At 39.1% G+C, this 15,339-nt stretch overlaps 1 protein-coding gene across 2 annotated transcripts in view; it reads right to left on the reverse strand.

Moving 5' to 3' along the window:
* Positions 1 to 3,020: 3,020 nt before the first annotated feature.
* The window catches only part of ANO6 (anoctamin 6), a 230,339-nt gene continuing 218,020 nt past the window's right edge, over positions 3,021 to 15,339 (reverse strand). For both annotated transcript variants that reach the window (XM_061129479.1, XM_061129487.1), the window contains 3 exons: positions 11,898 to 12,097; positions 9,808 to 9,913; positions 3,021 to 6,122 (listed from right to left, as the gene is read on the reverse strand). In XM_061129479.1, coding sequence (XP_060985462.1) covers positions 5,913 to 6,122; positions 9,808 to 9,913; positions 11,898 to 12,097 — 516 coding nt within the window. In that variant the 3' untranslated portion in view covers positions 3,021 to 5,912. The remainder of the gene's footprint in view (positions 6,123 to 9,807; positions 9,914 to 11,897; positions 12,098 to 15,339) is intronic.

Consider the following 15,339-nt stretch of genomic DNA (forward strand, 5'->3'; position numbering starts at 1 on the left):
TCCAGTTGAACTATTTAAATTCCTAAAAGATGATGCTGTGCAAGTGCTGCACTCAATATGCCAGCAAATTTGGAAAACTCAAAAGTGGCCACAGCACTGGAAAAGGTCAGTTTTCATTCCAATCCCAAAGAAAGGCAATGCCAAAGAATGCTCAAACTACCGCACAATTGCACTCATCTCACACGCTAGTAAAGTAATGCTCAAAATTCTCCAAGCCAGGCTTCAGCAATACGTGAACCATGAACTTCCAGATGTTCAAGCAGGTTTTAAAAAAGGCAGAGGAACCAGAGATCAATTGCCAACATCTACTGGATCATTGAAAAGCAAGAGAGTTCCAGAATAACATCTATTTCTGCTTTATTGACTATGCCAAAGCCTTTGACTGTGTGGATCACAATAAACTGTGGAACATTTTGAAAGAGATGGAAATACCAGACCACCTGACCTTCCTCTTGAGAAACCTGTATGCAGGTCAGGAAACAACAGTTAGAACTGGACATGGAACAACAGACTGGTTCCAAATAGGAAAAGGAGTATGTCAAGGCTGTATACTGTCACCCTGCTTCTTTAACTTATATGCAGAGTACACCATATGAAATGCTGGTCTGGATGAAGCACAAGTTAGAATCAGGATTGCCAGGAGAAATATCAATAACCTCAGATATGCAGATGATACCACCCTTATGGCAGAAAGTGAAGAACTAAAGAGCCTCTTGATGAAAGTGAAAGAGGAGAGGGAAAAAGTTGGCTTAAAGCTCAACATTCAGAAAACTAAGATCATGGCATCTGGTCCCATCACTTCATGGCAAATAGATGGGGAAACAGAGGAAACAGTGGCTGACCTTATTTTCAGGGGCTCCAAAATCACTGAAGATGGTGACTTCAGCCATTAAATTAAAAGACGCTTGCTCTTTGGAAGAAAAGCTTTGACCAACCTAGACAGCTTATTAAAAAGCAGAGACATGAAAAAAAAAAAAAAAAAAGCAGAGACATTACTTTGCCAACAAAGGTCCATCTAGTCAAAGCTATGGTTTCTCCAGTAGTCATGTATGGATGTGAGAGTTGGAATATAAAGAAAGCTGAGCACTGAAAAATTGATGATTTTGAACTGTGGTGTTGGAGAAGACTCTTGAGAGTCCCTTGGACAGCAAGGAGATCCAACCAGTTCACCCTAAAGGAAATCAGTCCTGAATATTCAATGGAAGGACTGATGCTTAATTTGAAACTCCAGTACTTTGGCCACCTGATGTGAAGAGCTGACTTATTTGAAAAGACCCTGATGCTGGGAAAGATTAAAGGCAGAAGAAGAGGATGACAGAAGATGAGATGGTTGGTTGGCATCACTGACTCAATGGATATGAGTTTGAGTCAACTCCGGGAGTTGGTGATGGACAGGGAGGCCTGGCATGCTGCAGTCCATGGGGTCGCAGAGTCGACTGAACTGAATTCTGACTGGTGTGAGGTGTTATCTCATTGTAGTTTTGATTTGCATTTCTCTAATAATGAGCGACCTTGAACATCTTTTCATGTGTTGTTAACCACCTGTATGTCTTCTTTGGAGAACTGTCTGTTTAGGTCTTTTTCCCACTTTTCGATTGGGTTCTTTTGTTTTTCTGGTATCAAGTTGTATGAGTTGCTTGTATATTTTGGAAATTAATCCTTTGTCAGTTGTTTCATTTGCTATTATGTTCTCCCATTCTGAGGGTTGACTTTCCACCTCGCCTTTAGTTCCCTTTGCTGTACAAAAAGCTTTTAAGTTTAATCAGGTCCCATTTGTTTACTTTGAACACGTATATTTCTTTTTTAATCAGGTACTGTCATAATTTTTTAAACAGTTACTTAAAATTTTCTTGTAATAAAATCATGTTGCCAGTGAGATCATGTGTAAGCAAACATCTGGCAGAGTACCTGATGGGTCAGATAGATACCAGTTATTGAAGATTTCACCATTTTCTCCAAACAAGAAGGAGGTGCTGCTAAAGAGCTTCTAGTTGCTCCTTTACTGGACTTAAAATATTTGAAGGGAAGAAGAACATCATCAGTACTTGTCCCAAGAGCATCATTTAAGAATCAGAGAAAACACTTTACCCTGTTTGTCCAGTTATGGACATGTTTGGACTTAGTTTTATTGGAAGCCTGATGAGATTTAAGCTGGTCAAAAAAAAAAAAAAAAAAAAAAAAGGATGGAATGAGTTAAAATCTGGATTTTATGTTGTACAGGATTAAAAGGAAAAAAAATGTTGGTTTTTGTAATGAAACATTCCTTCATATTCTCTTCCATAATTTTCCCTTCTGTACTCAAAGGCCACAGCAGATCCAAACAGAACATCTTTGAGTCTTATTAGAGATGTGCCCTGTCTGGGTGACACCGCCTCATGTCAGGTGACATGCCCCAGGTTTAGAATGCTGCTGCTGCTGCTGCTGCTAAGTCGCTTCAGTCATGTCCGGCTCTGTGCGACCCCATAGACAGCAGCCCACCAGGCTCCCCCATCCCTGGGATTCTCCAGGCAAGAACACTGGAGTGGGTTGCCATTTCCTTCTCCAATGCATGAAAGTGAAAAGTGAAAATGAAGTCGCTCAGTCGTGTCTGACACTTAGCGACCCCATGGACTGCAGTCTAACAGGCTCCTCTGCACATGGGATTTTCCAGGCAAGAGTACTGGAGTGGGTTGCCATTGCCTTCTCCGGGTTTAGAATGAAGAAGCATCTTTATACCATTAGCGGGAAGCACCTCTTCCTACTAGCTGATACAGCACGACATTGGCACATCTGGTCTCCAGACCTGGTGCCTGTGTGGGACTCAGTCCCCACAACTGTTTGCAGCAGCCCTGACTGAAATCCTACCCATTATCCCCAGAAAAATCATTTTTTTAAGTAAGTGTAGGTTATGAAAAACGTAATTTTAGATATAATTCACATAAAAGTGCACATGTTATCGGGGTGACACATAACTGGTAAACAGATATACATCTGCTTTCTTAAAAACATTATGACAGTTGCATACAGAGCAGGCCACAGTATTGTTTTTAAAAATGAATTTATTAAAATGCTCATAATTATAAAAAGAATATTAAAATGCACAGAAATTTGCAAAATATTACAAACTTTACATCTTATGCCACAGTGTATGAAAAGCATCATGAATATTTCAGTTTTACTTAAGCTGTTCATACGTTTTAACATCTTAAAATATAATATGGACACAAGAAAATGGTACAAGAAGTGTCTCAACGAAGAGCACATCCTGCTCTCCTATTGTGAATTAATGTTTTCTGAAATTCAAGATGCACGTGCAATTATAAGGGAAGACTTTCAGTGATAAACAGTTTGCAAGATGTTTAGTTTTCAAACAAAAACGAAAGCTTTCCCATCCTATTGACATAACTAAAATATCAGGGATATTTAGAGAAAAATCTCCTGAGTATTTTGGTCTAATGCTTTGATCTGTTAAAATTCACAGGCATCACAAAAGGATACAAAGTAAAATTTCTCTAGTGGTTAACACGGGGCAGGCCTAGGGCCAGACTTTCCCTTCACGGGTCCACCGCCACACCCATCCATTTTGCCAGGGGGCTGCCTCTGCTTGCATTTACAGATCCAGCCCACAAGTGCCTGAAGACACAGCCCCACAGGTTCATCACCCACGTCAGCACTAGACTTGCATGAACAATGTTGGTGTCACAGACGACCCAGGTCTCCACTGCAACCTGGCCACCTGGGGAGGACTGGCAGTGTCACACATTACATTTGCTGCCTTTAAAAACGTAGAGGTTTTCTTCCCTCCTGTCCACAGAAGCACATTTTGAACTATGAAGACGATTTATGAAAACAGAAATGCACAATTCAAGTTCTATTTTATATACAAGGAGATAAGGCAAGAACATTTCCTTTTTTATAGTTCCACGAACAGTGAGTCACTGCCAAATCCAACACTAGGAGACAGTCCTACACTTCAGAGAAGAGAAGAGGTAATACAAGAGAAGAGGCACCACTTTCAGGAGCAGGGTCCCAGGTGAGTGTCAGAAGGGACGAGAATGCTTCCCCGCTGGGAAGAAATGCATTTCTCGCTCCCTCTGTGACCAGACCTCACGAGGCCTGTCATGAGCACTCTGATCACACATACCCTTAACATCACCAAGAAAGTTAGTGAAATGATCCTGATCCACTGGGACAATTCAAAAGGCCAGAATACTGTTTCACTGAATCCTACATTAACACTTTCCCCCCCGCCCTGGTTTGTTAACATTCATGGCAGGCATGCAGAACTATGACCTGGAGTGAAGCTGCTATTTTATAGCAAGCCTGTCAACTTGCTCACTGAAAAGTGTTTCCTTTTCCTTCGCTGCTGGGATTCTGAGTGCCTCGGCTCCTGTGGCACCTGGGCATTGAGCAGCATTTTAATGGGTGGCGAGTGGCCCATTTAGAGAGAGTGAGGTGCCAGACACTCTCTCTTACACCCAGCCCTGCCCTGTCACCAGTCACAGGTGAGAGGTACAGACCCTGTGTCTTCTCTAGAGCCTATCAATCCAGCGGGCTGGGCATCCAAAAGGCAGTAAAGTGCAGTAAAGAATGCTGAACTGAATAAATCGAGGGCAAGATGTGCACGGTGGGACAGGACTTCGGCAGGAAGTTACCTCCAGCTGACAGCAGGGTTTGTGACCAAACCAAAAAAAATTTTTTTTTTTTGACCCTTAATTGCCTGATTGGCTTGAGAGGAGGCTGAAAATTCAAATCAAATCCAGTCTCTTTTCTTGTTTGGGAATAATCTGGGTATCCTCCTGTTTCTCCGTCTCCCTCCCTAAAAACACTTCCCTGGTGCAAACATGCAATTACATACAAGTTACTGGGCAGAAAGTAAGAGAAGGGAGGATGTACTGAGCGACCTTCACTATGGCAGATGCTTTGGTAGGCTGATCACTAGGATGTGCAGAACCCCTCTTAGGAACACAGTGTGGTCACACTGAGGAGACCTTCTGTTCCCTTGACGTGCACAGCACTGTGTTGTTACAATGGCTGTGAGCCAATCACAAGCATCCTTGCAATACTGTACTTCCTAGATCTAATAGATAAAGGGCAACTGGTGGGAACTCGATAGGCTCATCTTTTCCAAACCATTATGTTGATAAACACGTAATTTTAATCACCTGATTTCATTTTTTTTCAAGATACGACATATCTTTAGAAGATGTAAATTATCCTGATCAATAGCACAAATATGCTCAGAAATGCTATCTTCATTTCAATCCATTAAGAGTATTTCTCCAAGATCGAAAGACAGGCCAAGATGAAGACTGAAACTATTTCCTCTTATTACCTGAGGTTTCCTTTTCTATAGGAACGTGATAATACACCTAAATATTGTAAAGTCTTGGGTCTATCTGCACCATAATACAGCATTCAAACTGAATTCTATGTTAGATATTTTTAATCACACAACAAACTAGCATGTCTAGCCTTTAGTGATGATATTGTAATGGAAGGATAACTCTGGAACAGGTCTAGCAAAAGTGAAGAAATAAAACAGTGCCTAAAAATAAAAAAAAAGATCATGTGCTTGAGAACAGAAAGGAATGAAAATAATCAGATGAGGAAAAAAATCCACTCTGCTTTGGTAGATGTTGTTTCTTAAAGCACATGAAGAGAATTCCTGTGTGTGATTAAAATTCCAATTTATCCAAAAAAGTAACATTTTTGGTCTTCCTGGTGATTAGTTTTATGCCCTTCTTCAACTCCATTTTGCATTTCCCAGTTCCTGCATCACTAACTGAAACTGAAAAATAATCTGCATGAAAATGGTGATAGTTAAGACTCATATTTGCCAAAGTGATTTAACTTAAACATTCTCATTAGTGATTCATAATAAATTTTGACAGAGCTAAATTCTTTAAAGTGCTTCTCAGAACATAAAGCTCTTAATCGGATTTTGGTCGTAAATTGTTATCTACTACTGCTCCTATCATCTTCTCAGCTATGACTCCTATGTTTTTGGTCATGTCTTTGAGGTGATTCTCATGAAGAAGCTTCTGGGTTAGGTATTTTTCTCTCTTGATCTTGCTCTTCGTGCTTTTCGATACATCTGGAATTACATATGAAATGAAAAACTTCACAGAATAGATGATATGCTGAGGGAGAGAAAAAAAAAAATGTCAGTCACAAAGAGATGAGGGGAACACAGTTACTTCCATTTATTTTTGCCGGTCATTACAGCAGTGTATTAGGACAGGGCGGCAGGTGTTTAAGCTCTACCTCCATGGCGTGGTTCTGCCATGGATCTACATTTCGTTACTTCATAAATTTCAACCATACTATTTGCTATGTAGAGAAGAATATATCTCCCTAACATCTAGAACATTCACCATGGCACTGATGATGTTATGACATTTTTATGTGTGTTCCTTTCCTGTCTTATTCCCAGGCCTCATCCCCAAAGGTAAACACTGACCTATTTGTCTGAGTATATGTAGATCATTTTCATTTATTTTTGAATAGTTTAACAAAGTATGTATATATCCCCAAAAGAATATCTTGTTTAGTTTTTCTCACTTTAAGCCTTATAAAAACAGTACAATACTGTATGGTACAGTCTTTCAAAAATTGCTTTTTTCCATTCAAAGTTAATTTTTAACATTCATCAATATTACTGTGTACAACTGTAGTCCATTTTCACTTCTTTATAATATTCCACTGTGCGAACATACTTTATTTGTTCCCCTATCACAAAGTATTGGGTTAGTTCCTAGGTTTTGGATTAGAAACAATGATGTTGGGAACATTCATACACTTGGATTCTGGAGAATACCTGTGAGAGTTTCTCAAGAGCGGCACCTGGGGTGGAACTGCTGAGACCCTATGTTACGTGAATGTTTGATTTTACAAGATGGTACCAAATGTTTCCAAAACAGCTGGCACCACCACCAGCAGTGTGTGACGATTTCAGTCACTCTTCATTGTTGTCTGCACTTATTATCATCACTTGTTTTTTTTTTTTTAAATGAACATGATGACTATGAAATGGACTTTATTTCACTTTGGGCTTTCCTCACATTTCCCTGATGACAAATGAGCTTGAAAACCTTTTTATTTATGCACTATTCAAAAACCCTAACCTAACAAGAGGATAGAGATAACACAGAATAAACATAATTAAGAACAAATAAATTATACATAGCATTAAAATGTGTAAGAACTATGGGGAAAACAAGTGATATAAGCTAAGTAAAAGCAGAGTAACAGTTATTAACAGTGTTATGGTGGGAGATAAAATTTATATAGATTTTATGTAGATCAGTTTAGACATGCCTCACTGAGCAAAGACTTTAGGGAAGTAAGGAAGTTAAACATCAGGAGAAAAGACATTTTAGGCAGAGGGAACACCTAGCACAGAGTCCACATGGGGGAGGCCTACTGGGTGTATTCCAGGAAGGCTGAGCGAGTCACATCAGGGAGGTAATAGAGTGTGGCTAGATTTTGCTGGGCTTTGAATGCTATTATAAGGACTTTGGCTTTTACTTGGAGTGAGCCGTGAAGACAATAGGGAGTCCAATTAGTAGACTGCTGCCCAATTTGGGCAAGAAATGACAGTGGCTTCAAGTTGGGGGCAGCTGCAAAGCTGGTAAGAAGTGGTCAGATTTGTGATATATTTTCAAAGCAAAAGCTAACAGGATTGGATGTGGAATAAGCAACAGAGAGAAAACAAGGGGGCCTTCAAGAATTTTGGCCTGAGCAACTGTTCAGATGAACTGCCATAATTGAGAAGGGCAGGGAAACTGTGGACAGAACAGATTTAGGGCAGGGTAGGGAGGAGAATATTAAGAGTGGATTTAAGAAAATATGGGAATCTAGGGCAGTAGATTTGAGGTATCTGTTAGATATCCATGCAGAAAGGTCAAGTATGCAGTTGGATTGCTGGGCTGAGCTCAGGAGAGAGTTTTCTGGGGATATCCATTAATGAGTCACAGGCATACAGACAGCACTTAAAAGTCTCCTCACTGCATGAAATCACTAAGGCTGTGAGTAGAGAGAATAGACAACCAAGGAATGAGCTCCAGGATCACTAAGAAGAAAAGGAAGGGCTGGCAAAGAAGCTAAAAATGGGACTGCCTAGTGAGGTAGGAGGAAAGGCAAAATATGTGTGTTCCTGGGAGCCAAGTGAGGAAGAGTTTCAAGGAGGAGTGATCAGTTGTGTCAATGTTTCTTTAAGTTAGGTGGTGTGAAAAATGGAGAATATTTTTAATTTCCCCTTTGTCATTGTTAATCTTTGATAATTAGTTCATATTTGCTTATCCCAATCTGGGAAAAAAACTGAGGTCTAAATTAAGGATACTTTTCTTCAAAGATGATGTGCACTCCCATCTGCTCTGAGACTCTAGCCTTTTGTGGGGTCCCTGGCTGAATCTAAGGGTCTTAAATTCAGATCTTCTGCCTCACTCTGACCCAAGGCTTGGTCTCTTTGAACCTTTAGTTGGAGGCCTAATAACAGAACTTGTTCTCAGAGCACTCCTGAACTTCAGGGGTGCTCACTCTCTATCTTAAGCCATTATCTTTTTTTCCTCTTTTTATATTCTCTTTCCTTCTAGCAAGCTTAAAACTGCAAAGGAAGTTATGTTTCTAGCTGTTCTAAATGTTTCATAGTGATATGGCCCCTCACAGTATCCAGTCCATCATGATATCAAATGGAGCAGTCTAAACACTGGCAACTACATATTTGAGTATAAACTAGTAACTCTTGTCAACATATCAGATACTGTACTCGTGATACAGTGAACTAATGATGGACTACTTTCCTCAGTTAATTTTTGATAACTATTAAAAAAATACTAGAAAAATTATCTAAGCCAAGTAGCCTGTCCCCAAACCAAATACCTCCTCTTTCAGCCTGCTTAGCTGCTAAGAAGAACCATGTGTTTAGTTCTAGTCAGTGAGATGCAGGTGAAGGTGTGCTCCAGGGCCTTCTGGCAAAACTTTTTCTTTCCTAACATAGGAACAGGTATGGCTAGCATCGCCCTTTTTCCTTCTTCCTGCCTAGAACATAAATGTGTTATCTGGAGTTGTGGTAGTCATATTACAACCACAGAGTGACATGTAATGAAAGTAAACCTACAGAAGACAGATACATTCCTTACACCAGGGATTTGGAATTTGTCCAGGAGTACTCACCTGCTTCCAGTGAAATCTGTTACCTGGGAAAAATCAACTCTTACTTGTTTAAGCCACTGTAGATGGGTTTTTTGTTTCTTGCAGTTAAATGTAATCCTAACTGACCACACCAATCAAGTCACTTTTGAACCTTTAGAATTTAGTAGTAGTTATTTGCTCAGTGTAAGAAGTAAAGTTGGCTAGATCAATTTCAAATTGATAGCTGCCTTAGTATTTTTCAGAGCTGGTAAATTTCAGCGATGTAAGAAAGTATTATAAGAAGGTATAGTGTGAAAATGCAATACAAATAAACTATTACAGCAATAAAAGTTTCTCCAGGAAGATATCTTATTTATCTTGAATAAACCTCTTCATAGCCTAATATGGAGCCCAGTTCCCCAAATAAAAAGGCCTTCAATTAATACTGAACTGAAAGAAATTGAATCTCCCTAAGCCCACATGCTTTTAACTTTACAGCAGATAACCAACTTCATTTAATTACTGAGAGCATTATGGGTATTCTCAGGTCAAATTTAAATGTTATAGAAATAATTATTAGCAAGAGGTCAGACATATTGTGTATTTTAAGTCAGAAATGGCAACACTTAAAAGTTAATAAATGGTTTGCAAATACACTGCCTTATAAACTATTTCAAAGTGAACTTTCCTTACCTCCATGACAATGATAAAAGCCAGCTTGGCTGCAATCACATGCCAATAATAGATGTTGTGTTTATACTCTTGTTCGTGTCCAGGAGGGTACCGGAAATCACGATACCTGGAAAAAAGATGGGAGCATTTCAGGAGATTGTTCCTTCTAATCAAATGTAAACAAGGGCCCATTAAAAAGGTCATACTTAATGCAACACTCTTTTAAATTGGTCATCTCATAAATTTTCTCCAAGGATTTCTGAGTTTTTGTTTTTTTTGGCCATGCCATGTGGGGTCTCAATTCCCTGGCTACAGACTGAATCTGGGGCCACGGCAATGAAAGCCCAGAATCATGACCATGAGACTACCAGGGAATGCCCAGATTTTCTCCGAGAGTTTAATTTGATGACAAAACCCTGAAATAACTACTCCAGTAATACTTCATTTAACTTACAAGATGGTAATGATGGTTTCCATTTTTGTAAAAAAAGAACAAAAACATCAAATTTTATCCCTGCTTCCTCAAGAGTGCAACTAAAACAAATTACCATATTTTCAGAAACATGCTCCAGAGAATATTATCTATTTTTTATAGTTTTCTTACCTAATTTCCTTGTTGTCAGACATCATATGCTATTGCTTGAGTGTTTCTCCCTTTGGCAGCAATCTCTAACTTTCCACCTGTAACCTATTCGACCTGGAAGTTTAATTACTCTTTAGAATTATGTAAAGTAAGAGTAAGCAGATGCAGTGTGTGATTCTGAAGAGGCCTTGCTATGTGTAATCTAGAAACATTTATTTGGGGCTTATTTATGGCTTTTTCAGTGGGGCTTATTTTATGGTGGTGCTGTTGAGAATGTGAATAGGAGACAGCTTTGAGGAGTTTAAATTTTAAAGTCTCTTTAGGTTTTAGACTTTGACTGAAAAAAACAAAACAACTCTACGATACCATGCAGTCAGCAAACTTATCAATTAGTAACTTAGTTGATGTCCACGGTTGATCTTATCAGCCCTTAAAATCAATGCAGAGAGCTTTGGAATACTTTTAGAGAACACTGCTAGGCTGGGCTGAGGTATCAACCGTTCTTGTCTCCGCATTGCTTTGTTAAGTGATGGTACTAGTCTGTCATCATTTAGTACCGTCAGGTTGTGGTTGAATAAAATATGAGTTGAAACAACTGAATTATCTTGCTTTCTGGAACTCCCAGGGTTTCTTCATTTCTAAGACGTAAGACTTTCCCCCTGAATAAGTCTTTCTGTAATCGTTTGAAACTCTCATTTTAACATCTTGCCATATGGGGTCTTCCCTGGTGGTACAGTGGTTAAGAATCTGCCTGCCAATGCAGGAGACACGGGTTCAATCCCTGGTCCAGAAAGATCCCACATGCTATGGAGCAACTAAGTCCCTGCGCCACAACTTCTGAGATGGTGCTCCGCAATAAGACAAGCCACAACGAGAAGCCTACACACCACTACAAAGAGTAGCCGCCACTCGCCGCAACTAGAGAAAGGCCAGCAGCAGCAACGACGATCTAGCACGGCCAAAAATAAACAAATAAATCTTTTAAAAAGTTACAGGAATACGTTACAATTTGTAAAACATAAAATACAATCCTGCCTTATGGTTTGGCTTGAAAGTTCGAATCTTAATCTATAGTAACTTTTATATTTTATACTTTTTTAAGTCTGATTGAAAAGAAAGCTAGGAAAAAAAATGTCTAGCAACTTTATTTAAATAATACCAGATAGAATATTACAATGAAAGTCCTTTAAAAGAAGAAGTGTATTTTTATTTTTTTATTTATTTTTTTAATTTAATTTAATTGTACTATTTTATTACTTAAATGTCAAGTAGACTTCAGAATCAGTGTCACATACTAAAAACAATATTCCCCAAATTATTTATTTATTTGTTTTGAAATACTTCTATTTTTTTTTTCATTTATTTTTATTAGTTGGAGGCTAATTACTTTACAATATTGTAGTGGTTTTTGTCATACATTGACATGAATCAGCCATGGACTTACATGTATTCCCCATCCCGATCCCCCCTCCCACCTCCCTCTCCACCCGAAGAAGTGTATTTTTAAACACTTTTAAGTAGAACTTGCCTGCACGTGTAATATTTAGACCCAGCGTACGGACTTTCCTTGACTCTGCTTTTAAAGTCGGCAGTATTGAAGATGGAGAGACTTATGTTGATGTATCCTTCCATTGTGTAGTTTGGGTGGTCCCCATAGGGCGGGATGGAGAAGGACCAGTAATATACCAGGCGGGGGATCATGTCTGATGTGAATGCAATGATCATGGCCTATGTTGGAAGAAAATGGTAGAGAGGGTATTAATTTAGAGCATTTATAGCTAGGGTTAAAAGACATGCCAAAATTACATTTTCATTAGTTGAGTTTTTTAAATTAAAGATTCAGAATTGTCAAATGGATATAAGTAGTGAATGTCCTAAAACTTTTGAGCAGCTGCTTTAAAGTAGTTTGTTTGCTTTTGGTCTTTGAAGGGAATGTCCAGCAGTTCACCTGCAGTTCAAAAGCAAAGCCCTGATAGATGCCTATTATGTATCTTAAGCACAGTAAGAATAATTGTAGACTAGGGTATTGTGGATAACTCGAGAGCCACTTGCATATGTTACATGTAACTTATATTTTTAAAAATTAGAATATAATAAAATTCAATTAACTCTGGAGCACTACTTGATAAAATTTAATCTTTATGACTTAGAAGGCCCTTTTGCATGTGAAATAACAAGATCAGTATTGTGAAAATAAGCTGGCTTTATATGATTCCTTTGTAGATAATTTATAAAAATTGTTTTAATCACTTGTCTCTTAAAAATAGAATACTAACTGATAACAAATATTTTCCTTCAAATTTATATTTTTTCCCCTATAGTATCTTGACTTGTTGAGATAACTCAACCTCACAGTCTGATTTAAACTTTCAGTATATACTTATGTCTGTTGCTTCATTAAAGAGCAAGAATTCTTTATTATTCAATAAAATATAGTAGCAAGAAACTGTGTTGGGATTGTTCTATTCACATAACCAAGCAGTGATATCTATTTTGTTAGACTTAGTGTCTAAGCCTTTCAACTTTCAAAAGGTTAAATGGATAAAGTCAGAAAGATTATAGTTATCAAAAAACTTTAAGAGAGTTTAAGTGTGTTTCCAGATTAAAGGAATAAATATGGATCAGTCTTAAATCTGAATCTGTGTCAGGCAGACATTCATTAGGATCTAAAGCTATTATTAATTACATGAATTCTCTCCAGAGTTCAAATTTGGGCTTTAAACTCTCCAACATGTAAAACCGGTGTCACGGAAGGACAGAGTAATGAATATACTTCAATCCAAATTCTGTGTGAATAAACAAAGCTAAATGTTTCAGTCATTTCTGAAGCAGAAGAACAGACATGTTTTGCACAACACGATTTTAACAGTATTCATCTGAACATACGGTTTAGACACAGTGAGACCACAAGCCAACAAACAAGACCTCATGCAAAGCAAGAAAAACAACTGAGGGGCTTTTCTACTGCAAAATTTCCCCTCCCAGAACCAGCTTTGTCACTTCCTCTGGTGTAAAGTTTCTCTGGGTGTGTATTCTTGCCTGTCGGGGGTGGTGGTGGTGGTGTAAGGCGAGACTATTTTGCTTCTCCCAGATTTCAATAGATTAAAATTTCCTGTTATCATTTAACTCAACTAGAGCTTTTTACAGAATCACCTGCAGATGTGCTTCAAGAAGCTATACAAATTCCAACAAGGAAGATAATTCTATTGTCTTCTGACAAGATACTTTTTCCTCCTGAATTAAGCTGCTCTGAGCCACAGTGCAAGAGCACAAATAAATGCAGTGTGCTTCATTTCCCGTGCTGTTCCAAACACAATTTTCCATTTATATCAAAATAAATTGAAATTGGTCTTCAATAGCAGATGCTCTGGCATGACACAACAATGTAATTCAGCTTACTTATTGAACCAGCAGCCTTAAAATGAATGATTTTATACCAAACTCTGGCCTGATGCCCTTTCAAATCCTGAGGAGCTGTTCTCTTCCTCCTCCTTCCTAAAAGTTCCCCTATGATGGAAAGCTAGCCGTTACTGAGCATGTGAGGTTGGGAAGGCACAAATCAGGCATGTGAGGGGATAACATACATGTTTAACTCTTATAGAATTATATGCAAGAGGATCTGCATCTTGGAATCTCTAACATCTTAATATGGAAAAAAGGACTGTCCATAGTGTAACTGGGCTTCCCTGGTAGCTCAGATGGTTAAGAATCTGCCTGCAATGTGGGAGACCTGGGTTCGATCCCTGGGTCGGGAAGATCCCCTGGAGAAGGGAATGGCAACCCATTCTAGTATTCTTGCCTGGAGAATTCCATGGGCAGAGGAGCCTAGTGGGCTACAGTCCATGGGGTCGCAAAGAGTTGGACACGACTGACCAACTAACACTATGTCACTATAGTTTAATTGATAATTGAATAAGCAATTTTTCTAGTGTATAATAAGCCAGCACCTGAATTATAAGAACAAACAACTGCTGGACGAGACCCAGTAGCACCAATCAGTGGGTAGACGCGTGCCTGTGTGCACACATATGTGCAGGTAGAGCAGCCTTGAAGACATGGCCAATATTCCATCTGCATTAATGGTGAGGAGCCACGCTGGGGCAATGAGGAAAAGGTGCCTCATGGGATTAAGACAGGACGCTTGAGTAATGGGGAGTAGGAGTCAGTTGAATTTTCTGGTTAGCTGAAGGTCAAATAAAAACCTTTTAGCTCCAAACCCTGTTGCTAAAAATTTCCTTAAAGCACGTAACTCCACGTTCCAGCCTGGCTTCATGTCATATAGTATATTGAACACGACAGATTCATACTTTTATGACCGTGGAGCTTGAAAGGCCTCACTGTCTTATTTCTGAACATCAGCCTATGTTTTGCAGCGCAGTGGATGCTGAAGGTGGGGGCTCTTTGGGTGAATGGAAATGGATATAACCTCACAGTTGTTTTCATGTGTGTGATTTACCAACTTTCTCCAAAAAGGAGAGACAGCAGGTGATCCAAATAAACTGAGGGTTCTTGGGTAGTGAACGCTGGGTTCCAGATAACTTATTGTGTAAAACTGTGACCATGGTCTAGACCGTGACATATTGTTAAATTCTTGTGCCTCTAGTTTCAAAACCTGGCAAAGCTTCTGGAGTTGCTGTAAACAATGCTGTGTGATGAAGATGATAACAGAGTGCGTGCATGCACGCGTGCTAAATCACTCCAGTTGTGTCTGCCTCTTTGTGACCCTATGAACTGTAGCCCACTAGGCTCCTCTGTCCATGGGATTCTCCAGGCAAGAATATTGGAGTGGCTTGTCGTGCCCTCCTCCAGGGGTGATAACAGAATAGCCGCTAATATCCCCACAAGGACCAGGCTCTGTGCATCCCATGCACTGACTCACTGAATTCCCCACACACCCTTTGTGGTATATAATCGTCTGAAAATATGTGACAGGGAAATTATTCAATCTTCAAATGATAAAAGGAAGCTCG

Source organism: Dama dama, chromosome 3, assembly GCF_033118175.1.
Source record: "Dama dama isolate Ldn47 chromosome 3, ASM3311817v1, whole genome shotgun sequence".
In the NCBI taxonomy this organism is placed as follows: domain Eukaryota; kingdom Metazoa; phylum Chordata; class Mammalia; order Artiodactyla; family Cervidae; genus Dama; species Dama dama.